General features: G+C 34.5%; 1 protein-coding gene across 2 annotated transcripts in view; it reads left to right on the forward strand.

Moving 5' to 3' along the window:
• Cep135 (centrosomal protein 135) overlaps positions 1-13,229 on the forward strand; it is a 72,366-nt gene that overhangs the window by 43,072 nt on the left and 16,065 nt on the right. For both annotated transcript variants that reach the window (XM_076864124.2, XM_076864123.2), the window contains exons 16-21: positions 7,622-7,737; positions 7,810-7,964; positions 8,524-8,579; positions 9,497-9,665; positions 10,944-11,054; positions 11,296-11,481. In XM_076864124.2, the coding sequence (XP_076720239.2) occupies positions 7,622-7,737; positions 7,810-7,964; positions 8,524-8,579; positions 9,497-9,665; positions 10,944-11,054; positions 11,296-11,481 (793 nt within the window). The remainder of the gene's footprint in view (positions 1-7,621; positions 7,738-7,809; positions 7,965-8,523; positions 8,580-9,496; positions 9,666-10,943; positions 11,055-11,295; positions 11,482-13,229) is intronic.

Genomic DNA, 13,229 nt, shown 5'->3' on the forward strand with positions numbered 1-13,229 from the left:
AAACCTTCTTACATCTGTTACCCTCCTTTTAAATTTACATTTTGAAACAATCTGTGAAACTTTTGAATTTAGACAAATTATTACACTTTAATAAGATAAAATACTTTTTTAGGTAATTTAATTGAAACCTTTTAAACTATGGTTTATAAATTATACTTGATAAAATCTTAGCTCTGGTAACCTTGTTTTAGTGAAGACCCAGATACAAAGCAATCTCAAACTTTTTCCATTTATCAATTTATGAAAACACATTTAATGTTATTACCTTATACAATTAAAGAAATCAAGAGTAGTTGATTGTATATTTAGCAGTTGATGTTTAGCACCCCAACTTTGTAAATTAATCAGATGTCTCCTTTAACAGATTTATGATTAAATCCCACTGATGTTAAACCTAATTTACTCATTTTTAACTACAAAAACCAAGATATCAGAGCTGGGGTTGTGGCTCAGTGGCAGAGTGCTTGCATAGCATGTGTGAGGCACCAGGTTCAGTTCTCAACACCATATATAAATAAATAAAATAAAGGTCTATTGACAACCAAAAAAAATACCAAAAACAAGATATCAGACAAATGTAGCTTACAGTAATTAGCAGATCAGAGTTTACTCTTGGCTTAGAGTCCTGAAATCCTTAAGAAAGATTTTTAAGGAAAAGAAATTTGTGTAAAGGAAATCATTTCAATGTCTCCCTGTGCTATAGTCTTAGGGAGGAACTTGTTAAGAAAGCAAGGTGGCAGGGTGCCAGAAAAAACAAGACAGCCCACCACAGCAGGTTGAATTTAAAAGTGACATTTTTTTTCCTTTGGTCTCAAACCAGTTTTTGCAGTTTACTTTCTAAATGAAAGCCTAAGAGAGAAAGAAATCTAGCATAAACTAAGAAAGCATAATCTTAAGCATTGCAACTTAGAGATCCCTTTCTTTGGATCCCAGTTGTTTCATGGTTTAGACCCACCTATAAACTTGTTTCTCAGTTTTCTTTGCTACCTCGGCCTCAGAAGCATCCCCCCATCTGACCATTGAAGAAGATCCCCTGTGTCCAGTCCCTGTTTGGGCACCAACTGTCTGGGCCCTCTCATTTTTGTTCTCAGCCACGGTCATTAATTCAGGGAAAGACACTGGACAAGTAGGAGCCATAGAGGATGAAGAAAAGACAGATACACAGAGAGAGAAAGGTGCAGCCAAGTGGGACACTGCTTTCTGGTGGAGACACAGTGACCCAGAGCTAGCTCAGCATGTTTATTATATAAGTTTAATCACCAAAAGGCTATTTATTGGGGCTGGGGTTGTGGCTCAGTGGTAGAGCGTTCGCCTAGCACTTGCGATGCACTGGGTTCGATCCTCAGCACCACATTAAAAATAAATAAATAAAATAAGGTTAAAAAAAAGAGTATGAAAGATGATATATCATGAACTCTGTAATGTTTTGAACAATCAATAAAAAAAAAAGAAAAAGAATGCAGAATGTGTAGCTTAGAAATATTGAGTTGTCTGTCAATACTGTGTCCAACTACAACTAAAAAAAAATATTCAAAACCAAAAGATTATTTATGGAAAAGTTGTAACAAAGCAGACAATCTAAAAGGACACAGGTCTGACAAGACATTAGGGTCATTTTATTTTGCTCAAAATTCTCTGACCCTCGGAGATGGTGCCTGAGCTCAAAGTCCCAACTGATAACTCTGAGCATTTGCACAGTTTTCTCAGGCTGCAGCACCATAGCAACTGGGCCATCTCAACCTGTACTTTCACACAGGAAGGTCCCAGTACAAACACAGCCATGAGGGAGTCAAAAAGACCATGATTTAAATCACCACTCTCCACAGTTGGCCTATAAGCAGAACAACCTGGAGCTTTTGAAAAGTATGAGTTTAGGGCCTATCTCTCTGGCTTTAAATTTGCTGAGTAAATCTCAATAGATTTTAGGTATGTGGTTTTGGATTTTGGTTTTTAGTGTTGGGAATTGAACCCAGGTGTACTTAACCATTGAGCAACATCACCAGCCCTTTTTATTTTTTCATTTTTAGATAGGATCTCACTAAGTTGCATATGACCTCACTAAATTGCTGAGGCTGACCTGGAATTTAACAATCTTTCTCTCTCTGAGCCACTGGGATTAGGGGCATGAGCAACTGCCTCCAGATGGGTATCTGTATTTTTTTTTAATGTTTATAAATTAATATGATTGTAAACAAGTTTTTGAATCTGTAGGGTAGGACTGCTGAAAAGGATAGAATTTTTTGCTACCTATGCCATTTTCCTTCTTTTTCTTGCCTCTTTCAAGGAAGTAAATGTAAAATCTGAATATGTATCTTCTATTTTGAACCCTTTCTGACTAAAAAGCAGACATCTTTAACGAAGGAGAGTGTACGTGAGTAGCATGCTTCTTAGAAAGCTAACTCTGGTAGAAATATGGAACATGGATTTGAAGTCTTAGAGACTTGATGGCATACAGTGGACACCAAAGGTCTAGACTGAAACCTGGCAATGAACTTGGAGAACAGAGGCTTTGTATCTAAGAAATGTTTCGTACGTAAAACCAAAAGACCTAATGACTTATACAGTTATAAAAAGAAGATAAAATAGGACTGGGGTTGTGGCTCAGTGGTAGAATGCTGCTCGCCTAGCATGGTGAGACCCAGGGTTCGATCCTCAGTACCAAATTAAAAAAAATAAAATAAAATAAAGGCTAACAAAAAAGAAGATAATGCAGAATATGTAGCTTGTCAGCAGTTACTCAATTTTTAACACAGAAGGTTCAGGGAAACTAAAACAAATTTTAGTTTTTTGTCTGGATTGGGTAACTTCCATAAGTAGAAAGATGTTGAAGGTCAGCAAGGCATTACTCTGAAGAGTCAGGAAATCTGTCTATAAACTATATATAACTATATATAAATCTGTCTATAATAAGGATCAGGAACAGATCTTAAAATCATTACACCTGTAAAACTAAATCAGTTTTACAGATATAAACCAATAACAACTTGATCAGAAAGGATTTTAGTCATGATTTTAAAAAAGATTGACAAGATAAAACTGAAGGATTACTAAATAGTGTATTGACTGTTGCAGAAAATGAGCTGAAATAGAAAATAGATTCAAGAAATTTACCCAGAACACAGGACGAAAGAAAGGATGAGGTGGTGGGGACAACTTTTTTTTTTTAAAGACACAGATCCAATATACAAAAACCAAGAATCACAGAAGTATATAGTGGAAAAAACAGAGCAAAGGTGAGAATCAAAGGAATAATTAGGAAAAGAAAAACCTGAGACTATTGTTCATAGGGTTCCCTGATATATGAAATAGCTTAAGGAAATAAGTCCAAGAACTGGTTACCTGGTCAGTTAAGGAATACTATTTGCCACTTATTTAGAGCATCTTCATTTTGCTCTTTTACTGATTGACTGCAGTCTTTATAAGGTTGACTTTAGAAAAAACTAATGCATATACTACTTTTTGCTTCATTCTCTTTTTGCAAGCACTACCTATATTCTATGAAGGACACCTGAATGGCCCAGCTCCTCTTCTGGTTCGTGTCTGTCTTAATCTCCGAAATACAAATATCATGTTGTGTGTTTGTCTCTCAGAATTATTAGTATATCCTTTTCACTCTGTATCCATCTGACAGGATCTGACATTTAATCCATTTTGCTTTTCCTTCTGATTGTAGCGACACCCCTTTTCTTTTCTCACAGAAAGTTCAGAAGGTAGAGCTTTCAGTACCCTCTCTTGAACACCCTAGTCTGTAGCTCCTTTGGGGTTTTTGTTCTTAGACTAAAATCCTTTTTCTTGGATGCAGTCTGCCTGTTTCCTTTCTTAGGGGTAATCTAATCAATGTGCCACAGGAGGGGACTGAGAATTTTTCTCTCTACCTTATATAATCTGGGGATATCACATTATTTTATAACTTCATTTTGCTCTGACAGAAAACTATGACATATCTTTGAGGCTATTGTGCCATTCACATTCTCCACATTAGTAAGCATTATTAGAACCATGAGTTCAAGCTGTTAGTTCCAAATACAAAACTAAACTCAGTACAAACCATTATACCTATAAAAACAAGGGCATGTTGTCCAAACCTTGTGCCATTTTTTATATGTTTAATAGAGAAGGGCACTCTTGCTGCTCTTTTAATCACATCAACCTCTCTTTTCCTTAATAGGAATTTTTTTCCCCACCAAATTAAGGTGTCACCAAACAGGATTTTCTTTATCAGGCACAGTCTCTTAGTTGTCCAAATAAAATGCCTTTTGTCTAGCTGTTGGGGTAAATCAGAGGATATACTATAAAATCCCACTTTTAGCTGGGCATAGTGATGCACACCTATAATCCCAGCTACTTAGGAAGCTAAGGCAGAAGGATGGCATGTTCAAGACCAGCCTGAACAATGTAGTGAGACTATGTCTTTAAAATGGAAAATAAAAAGGGCTGGAGATACAGTTCAATGGTAGAATATTCCTGGGTTCAGTCCCCAATACCACTAAATGAATGAATGAATAAGGAATTTTATTCATTCCCACTCTTCAAAATTAAACAGATGACTGTTGTCCCCCTCAAATTGCAGTATTTAATGAGATGTGGTATTTTATCAAAACTCCATAACGCTATTAATAGGGAACATTTCTATACATAGGAAAGATGCCTACTGCCTCCTCAGAGCTTGCTAGCCAAGCTCTAGAACCAAAGTTAGCAAATTTTCTACAAATAGAGAGTCAGTATTCTTCAATTACTTAAGCATTTATAAACCCATTTGTGCATCTTAGTTCTTCCAAAAATAAATAGCAGACTGTAGTTTGTCAATCCTACTCAAGGATAAATTATTCCTAGCCTAGTTAGACAACTAACTTCTTAACCCCTTGGCAAATATCCTTGATCCTTACAACTAAATAGTGCTTTTTTCAATTTACCTTAGCTTTTTATCTTTGCATGTTCAAAACCTGAAAGTTGTCAGCCATGATGGTGCACACATGGGAGGCTGAAGCAGGAGATCGAAAGTTCAGGGTCATCTTGGCAACTTAGCAAGACCTTATCTCAAAGGTCTGAAATTATAGCTTAGTGTTAGAGTACTTGCCTACATGTGCAAGGACCTGGGTTCAATCCCCAGTACTGCAAATAAATAAATAGCAAGCTATGCAGTTATCCAGTCAAATAAATGGTATAGCAAATTTTCCTGAAAACAGTCCATAAACTCTAATCAGACATAAAGTTATACCAACAGATATGTTTTACTAAGATTTGTTTAGATACATTTGGAAAGCCAATGTAACAGGTCTCCTTTGAAAAGTGTTTATTTGCTAAGGGAATTAAATATCATTTTAGATAAGGGAAAGAAGGCTCATAGATTATCTTGGATGTCAAGAAACTCTTCTGAGTATTCCCAATGTTCTTCCAAGACAGAAAGATGAGCAGGGCTCTTAATGGGATAGCTGAGCTTGTGAAACTAGAATTGAAAGAACTAAGGGAACTACGGCCACCAGTTATCATCCCCTTGCAGAAGCCTAAAATTAAAAAAAAAAAAAAAAAGCTAATCCCTCTTCCCTCTCTGGTATACCAAGAGGCAATACTTAGTAATAATCTTTCTCATTGAGTGTTGGGCTATAACCATAGACTTCTGGGAAACAGGCACCCTTATGAACAAATAATATGGCAATCACTAAGGTATTCTTTCTTAGGAACTTTCTGCCTCAGTTCTTTCATTACGAAGACCTTTATCTTAGTACTAAGTTCAGTCAGAAGTTACTTCTAGGATCTGGTATACAGTCTATTTTATCTATTTATTTATCTATTTGTTGTCTATTTTTCTTTCTACATGAGAATATAAAAAAGCAAAGCTATTATTCTCCCAAGGGCTTCCTTTATGTGAATATTAATCAAGACGTTTGTTATCTTGCTTTCCTTTATCAACTCTGCTTTTCATCAGCAAATTACCCTACCTATGAAATTAAATGCAAAGAGATTATTACATTTTTGCCTAGAATTTCAAGCACAGTCACTCACTTGGCATCCTTTATTAAGGATGGAACTCTGGGGGCCATTTTATTTTATTTTTTTTAGATGTTGATGGACCTTTATTTTATTTATTTATATTTGCTACTAAGAATTGAACCCAGTGCCCCACAAATGCTGGACAAGTACGCTACCACTGAACCACAACCCCAACACCCACCGCCCATTTTTATTTTTGAAAGGTCTTTGTATGGCTTTCTGACAGACTTTTCCCATGTAGAGGATTTGTCTCCCTATATTCTGCATATTGAAGCAATAGGATATAGTAGAAGAACATTGATGTCATGTTAGATTAGCCTAGATTTGCATCTTTTCTTTGCCTTTACTGGCTTTGTGACCTTGGGCAAGTTATTAGTTGTTTCTGTAAAACTTGGATAGTATCGCCTTGTGTTGTTATATCCCACATAATGAAAAGGAAGATCTTGATTAGCCACCTGGATCTAATTTTATAATTTTATGAAGTCTTTCTGCTTGAACCTAGTAACTTTCTGACATGGTTTGGTTTGGTTGTACAGTTCTAAGTAACTTTCCTTCTTATTTTTTGTGGAGGCGGGGTTACTGGTACTCACCTAGTTGCTCAGCGCCTCACTGTTGCTGAGGCTGGCTTTGAACTCTCAATCATCCTGTTTCAGCCTCTAGAGCCGCTGGAATTATAGGAATGCACCATTGCACCCAGCTCCTCCCTATTTCTGGGTCATGATTAACTTGCTAATAGAAAAGTTAGCATAATCTCTTTTATTTTACATAATACTTCTCAGTATTGCTAGTAAATTTTTTTTGTTGTCCTATTTTACTAGAGGTGTACAATCCAAGCCTCCACCATTAGGCAGTTCTAAGCTAAGCAACCCTTAGTATCTTCTTCTCTATTTTATCCTCTAAAGACGCCTATTCCTGACATATACCTGGGGTAACAGATGTGTCTTTCCAGCCAGGCAGAGTAAAACTCCCAGGCCATGGCTAAGAGCATTCTGAGATTTGCCAAGAGAGCAAATTTTTGCTGTTGAGTTTCTAGGGATATTATTTCCGAAAAATAATTACTGATCAATAATAGACACCTTTGAAATTGTCTTTATTGAGATATCTTCTAGGCATCCTTTCTTTTGCTCCCTGAAACCAGTCTTTAGTCTTAAATTCCTATTGCACTATAAAGAATGCCTGCTTTCCCTATTTACTATGACCTCCATTGACTAGCCATCCAAAAAGTAGAAGCTCACACTAGTCAGGATGGTCAGGATTCATGGAGCATACTCTGTCTGAAGTGCTAGCTAGGCCATACTGTAAGAACAGCACCTTTTTTTGTGTGTGTGCCTCCACTATTGGAAATAGATTTTAAGGGAGAGGGTGTTGATATTAGGAAACTGAGATCTTTAAAAACTACCAAGAAGACTCTAGAAAAGAGTATACAATTAATTTGATTTTTGTATTATTTTTGGAGAAGAATGGTGGACAGCAAGAAATAATATAAGGCCATTGATTATACTGGAAGAGCTTTAAAATGAATAAAAGAAACTTAAAAATAAGAAAAACTATTTTTAAGACATCTCATTTTAAAAAATCATTTTTGAGAGAGATAAAGAATACCATTTGTTTTTGTCTACTGCTTCTTTAGGATAGTAAATGACCAGCTACAGCGGTCACTTGATGAGTATCAGCGCCGACTTTCCTTAAAAAGAGATGAACTTGAATCAGCCCAAGAACAGATTAAAATACTGGAGGGAAAAATAAGTAAGTGATTTAAATTTTGTCTTTGCTAATCATGATTTACTTTGTCTAACAAACATTTCTTTTCATTTATAGATGAACTAAACCTTAAGATGACTTCACAGAATGAGGCAGCTCATGTAATGAAAAAGACCATTGGTGTTATTGATAAAGAAAAAGACTTTCTTCAGGAGACTGTAGATGAGAAGACAGAAAAGCTTGCAGACTTGCAAGAAAACCTAGAAAATAAAGTATATAACTGTTAAATATCATTTTCCAATATCTGAATAGAGAGGATTATCTTATTCTGTTTCAGATTCATACATAGTTCTTATCTCAAGACCCAGGGCATTTTATCTCAGTAATTTGGATCTTCAAAATATGATTTTATCTATTGTTAGAATGTGATTTTATCAGATATTATTAAGCAAACTTTTTAAAGAAACCATTCAAGTTCCTAGGGTGGGAAGAAACATGCCAATATGTGAAGTATAATTGAGACATGGAAATATGTTTACTTGGAACTTTCTCTTTTATGCATAATTTTTTTTAAATTTTTATTATTGGTTGTTCAAAACATTACATAGTTCTTGACATATCATATTTTATAAATTTGATTCAAGTGGGTTATGAACTCCCATTTTTACCCCGTATACAGATTGCAGAATCACATGATTACACATTTTATGCATAATTCATATAATTGAACTATGTACTTAACTATATAAATGTGACAAATTATATGAATCTAGCTAAAAACATTTCTATATAAATGATTTAGAATCTTATATATTTTTACAATTTCTGTAGGAGAAAGCTATTGCTCAGATGAAGAAAACTATCTCAGAGTATGAATTATCCAAGAAGTAAGTAATTAATCAGGTGACACCCAGCTTTTTAAGAAATTTTTGGTGAATAGTTTTTATCTATTTAGTAGCCATCAGCAATAAGATAATTTCCCCCATTTTTTGCCAGTGGCATCATTTTCTCAGTCTCCTGCTTGAGAATGTTATCCTCTTTAATTATTTCTTCCTGTCATCCATTTAAACATTTGTATCTTATTAATTATTCTTTAATATTCCCTACTTAACTCTCTGTTTTTACTATAATTACCTTGTTCAGTCTCTATTCATTACAATTCATTGCCATTTAAAAATTTTTAAATGTTGATTACTTTAGTATCAATTTTGAATTTTAGTATTAATTTTGAATTTTTTCTCTATCTAAATTTATCTTGAACAGTGACAGAATTTACATTTTATGTCTGGTCTCCCCAGAAAGAGTAAAAGGGGCTTAAAGTCAAGTCACTCAGTATATTTATTTTACATACCTTTAATTTTATGTAATAGTGGGAGAGTAGGGCTGGGGTTGTGGCTCAGCAGTAGAGCACTTGTCTAGCACGTGTGAGGCCCTGGGTTCAATCCTTAGCACCACATATAAATAAATAAAAATAAAGGTATCATGTCTACTTACAACTTAAAAAAAAAATAGTGGAAGAGTAATAGATATTTGCCAATTGAATCTCTTATGTTTGGTTCTTAACACTTAAGAGTAAACGCTTTGGTTCTGTATTTACTTGGTTTTTGGAATAATAAATCTGTTTTGTGGATTTATTTGCAGATATGACTGGTAGAGATCTAAAATACCTGCTTTACTTAATCAGTATCTTAATGAAGCAGTCTAGTTTCCTATATTCTTAGAATATTTAATTCAGATTACAGTAGTTTTCTTTTAAATGAACTACAATTTTTCTAAAAAGCTTCATTATTTCCTCATTTAACAGCCAGCTAAAGGAAGCATTGACTAATCGAGAAAGGGAGATAAGCAGCCTTCGACGCCAGGTTGATGCATGTCACAAAGAACTTGATGAAGTGGGAAGAGCTAGAGAAATAGCTTTTAAGGAAAACAGACGATTACAAGATGATCTGAGTACAATGGCAAGAGAAAACCAAGTATGAACACACAGTGCATAAATGTTGGTGGTTTCAAAGTACCTATTTGTTGTTTGCTAAATAGTAAAGCAACATAGGTAATTTTTTAAGGAGAATTTCATCTATCAGGCTAATAAAAAAATGTAGTTTACCCTGCCATGATGGCACTTGCTTGTAGTCTCTCTTAATCAGGGGACTGAGGCAAGAGAATCAGTTAAGCCCAGAAGTTCAACACCAGCCTAAACAACATAGCGAGGCTCTCTCTTTTCTAAAATAAATAAATAAATAGATTAAAAATAAACTAATGAGTATTTTAAAATGTCAAGTGCTGAGAGAATTTTTATTATTGCTGGTTTATTAAAAGATTATACAAAGAGACCAATGATTTCCTGTTTTAAATACTCTTGTTTTTTAAAAATTACTTTCAGGGGGCTGTGGCTCAGTGGTAGAGTGCCTGCTTTGCATGTGTGAGGCACTGGGTTTGATCCTCAGCACTACATAAAAATAAATAAATAAATATATTGTTTCCATCTACAACTAAAAAAATTTTTTAAATTACTTTCAGTATTATAAAGCATATTGCTGATATATGAATTTCGTTTTTTTTTTTTTTTAGTTGGTCTTGTTGTAATTGTTCTTTCTAGATATACATGGTAGTAGAGTATATTTTGACACATTATGCATACATAGAGTAATTATAACTTGTTATAATTATTATGGTCATATATGATGTGGAGTTATATTGTTTGTGTATTCATTTATAAGAATTATGAATTTCTTAAAAAGGTCAAGCTCTAACCATAACTAGCCCTTAGTGTAAAAGTCAGATTACATGGTGAGGAATGTTATGAGAGATGTGTGGTAAAATTTGGTGTTTCTGGGCGGGGTTTGTGGCTCAGTGTTACAGCGCTCTCCTAGCATGTGTGAGGCTCTGAGCACCACCTAAAGATAAATAAATAAAGGTATTGTGTTCATCTTCAACTGAAAAAGAATTTTTTTTTAAATATTTATTTATTTTAGTTATTGGCGGACACAACATCTTTGTATGTGGTGGTGAGGATCAAACCCCGTGCTGCACGCATGCCAGGCAAGCGTGCTACCGCTTGAGCCACATCCCCAGCCCCTGAAAAAAATATTTTTTAAAAAAATTGGTGTTTCTTACATCCAAAATCAGCCAGGAAATATATGTGACAATTACTTTTGCCCTGTACTCTTATTCCAAAGAAACTATTTGAATATAAATAGAACTCATTTGGTACTGTGTTCACTTTAGATTTGTCTTCAATTTCTGATTTATAGGCAATCTCATTGGAATTGGAAGCAGCAATGCAAGAAAAGGAAGAAATGAAGAGTAGAGTGCATAATTATATAACTGAGGTGTCACGATGTGAGAGTTTAATGGCTGCTAAGGTGAAAAACATTGTTTATGTTGGATTTCACACTGATTTTTTTAAAAACTTTTTCATGTTTGTCTGTTTTGTCCATACTATTATTTGTTAAACAGTTGAGAGTTAAGATCTTACCATCTTTTTATATTTTCCCATAGATTTTGATATCTGATGCTCCCAAATTTAGAACAGAATTCCTAGTGTGTATGTGTGTTCCAATTAGTGACAGTTAACTAATTTAGAAACAATTATGCTTAAAACAGGAACAAGAAAATCAAGATTTGTTAGATAGATTTCAGATGCTTCATAGCCGTGCTGAAGACTGGGAAGTCAAAGCCCATCAAGCAGAAGGAGAAAGCAGCTCAGTTCGACTGGAACTTCTCTCTATTGATACAGAAAGGAGACACCTTCGAGAAAGAGTCGAGCTACTAGAAAAAGAAATTCAGGAGGTAATAACATTCATTGGTCTAGTAAAAGCATTATTTAGTAAAACAAAACATTCAAAGATACTTTATTAAGGTGAGGTTATAAATATTTGTCATTAATTCTGATAACTTTCATAGGAACCCCATTACTTTTTTTACTATAGTAAAAGATGATAATGTCAAATTCACCATTTCAACCTTTTTTTGGGGGGTGGGGGTACCAGGGATTGAACCCAGGGGCTCTTAACTATTGAGCCATATCCCCAGCCCTTTTTATTTTTTATATTGAGACAGGGTCTCTTTAAGTTGCTTAGGGCCTTACTAAGTTGCTGAGATTGATTTTGAAATTGCAGTCCTCCTGCCTCAGCCTCTAGAGTCACTGGGTTTACAGGTATGGACCATCAAACCCAGCCATTTTAACCATTTTTAAATGTATAGTTTTATGGCATTAAAGTACATTCACAGATTTGTACACCTGTCATCATCATCTGTCTCCCCTTCTCCGACTGAAACTCTGTACCCATAAAACACTAATCCCCCATTATTCCCTACCCTCAGCCCCTGGCAGCTACCATTCTCCTCTCTGTTTGTATGAATTTGACAACATTTTAGGTCCCTTGTGTAAGTGTAATGATGTATTTGTCCTTTTGTTCCTAGCTTATTCCACTTAGCCTTGATATTTACTTTATCACAAAATCATCCATGTGGTAGCATGGTATCAGAATTTCACTTCATTTTAAGCCTGAATGGGTTTACAAATATCTGTTTAAATTCTTTCTTTTAATTCTTTTGGGTATATACTCAGATCGGTTACACATCCACATTTTTACATAATACTATATATACTCAGAAGTAGAATTGCTGGATCATATGATAATTTTATGTTTACCTGTTAAGGAACAACCAAGGGTTTTCCATAAGGCTACAACATTTTTCATTTCTACCAGCAGTACTAGGATTCTAATTTATCCATTCTAATACTTATTATTTTCTTTCTTTTTAAAATTTTTTGGATAAAATAGTCATCCTAATAAGAGTGAAGCTATATTTCGTTGTGGTTTTGATTTGCATTTTTTTTTTTTCTTTAAGTGCTGAGGATTGAGCTCAGGGTCTCATGCATCTGTGCAAGCACTCTATCTCTGAGCTACACCCACAGCCCTATATTGTCTTATTGAGCGTCTTTTCGTGTGCTTACTGACCATTTGTATGTCTTTGGAGAAATGCCTATTTAAATATTTGTCCATTTTTAAATCAGTTTTTATTCTTGTTGACTTAGAGGCGTCCTTTATATATTTTGAAGAAATATGTGATTACGAAATATGTGATTTGCAGATATTTCTTTTTGGTTATTTTTTACTTCATTGATAGGTTGGTTTTTTAATGACTTACCTGTTTAGGGGGTGCAAGATGATAATTGGATACATGTATACAATGATCAAATCAGGGTAATTGGTATTTCTATCTCCTGAAATATTATCATTTCTGTTGGAACCATTTCTTCTCTAATTATTTTAAAATATAAAATAATTGCTATAGATTATTATAATCACCCTGTGTACTATAGAATATTAGAACCAATTCCTCCTATCTTCTAGTATTTTGATATCCATTATCCAACCTTTCTCTCTTCTTCTATCCTTCCTAGCATCTAGCGATCACTGTTTTATTTACTTCGATGGGATCAACTTCTTAAATTTTTACCAATGAGTGAAAACATGTGGTATTTGTCTTTCTGTACCTAGCGATTTCATTTAATATAATTTTCTCCAGTT

The sequence above is a fragment of the Callospermophilus lateralis genome, chromosome 8, assembly GCF_048772815.1.
Source record: "Callospermophilus lateralis isolate mCalLat2 chromosome 8, mCalLat2.hap1, whole genome shotgun sequence".
Taxonomy (NCBI): Eukaryota; Metazoa; Chordata; class Mammalia; order Rodentia; family Sciuridae; genus Callospermophilus; species Callospermophilus lateralis.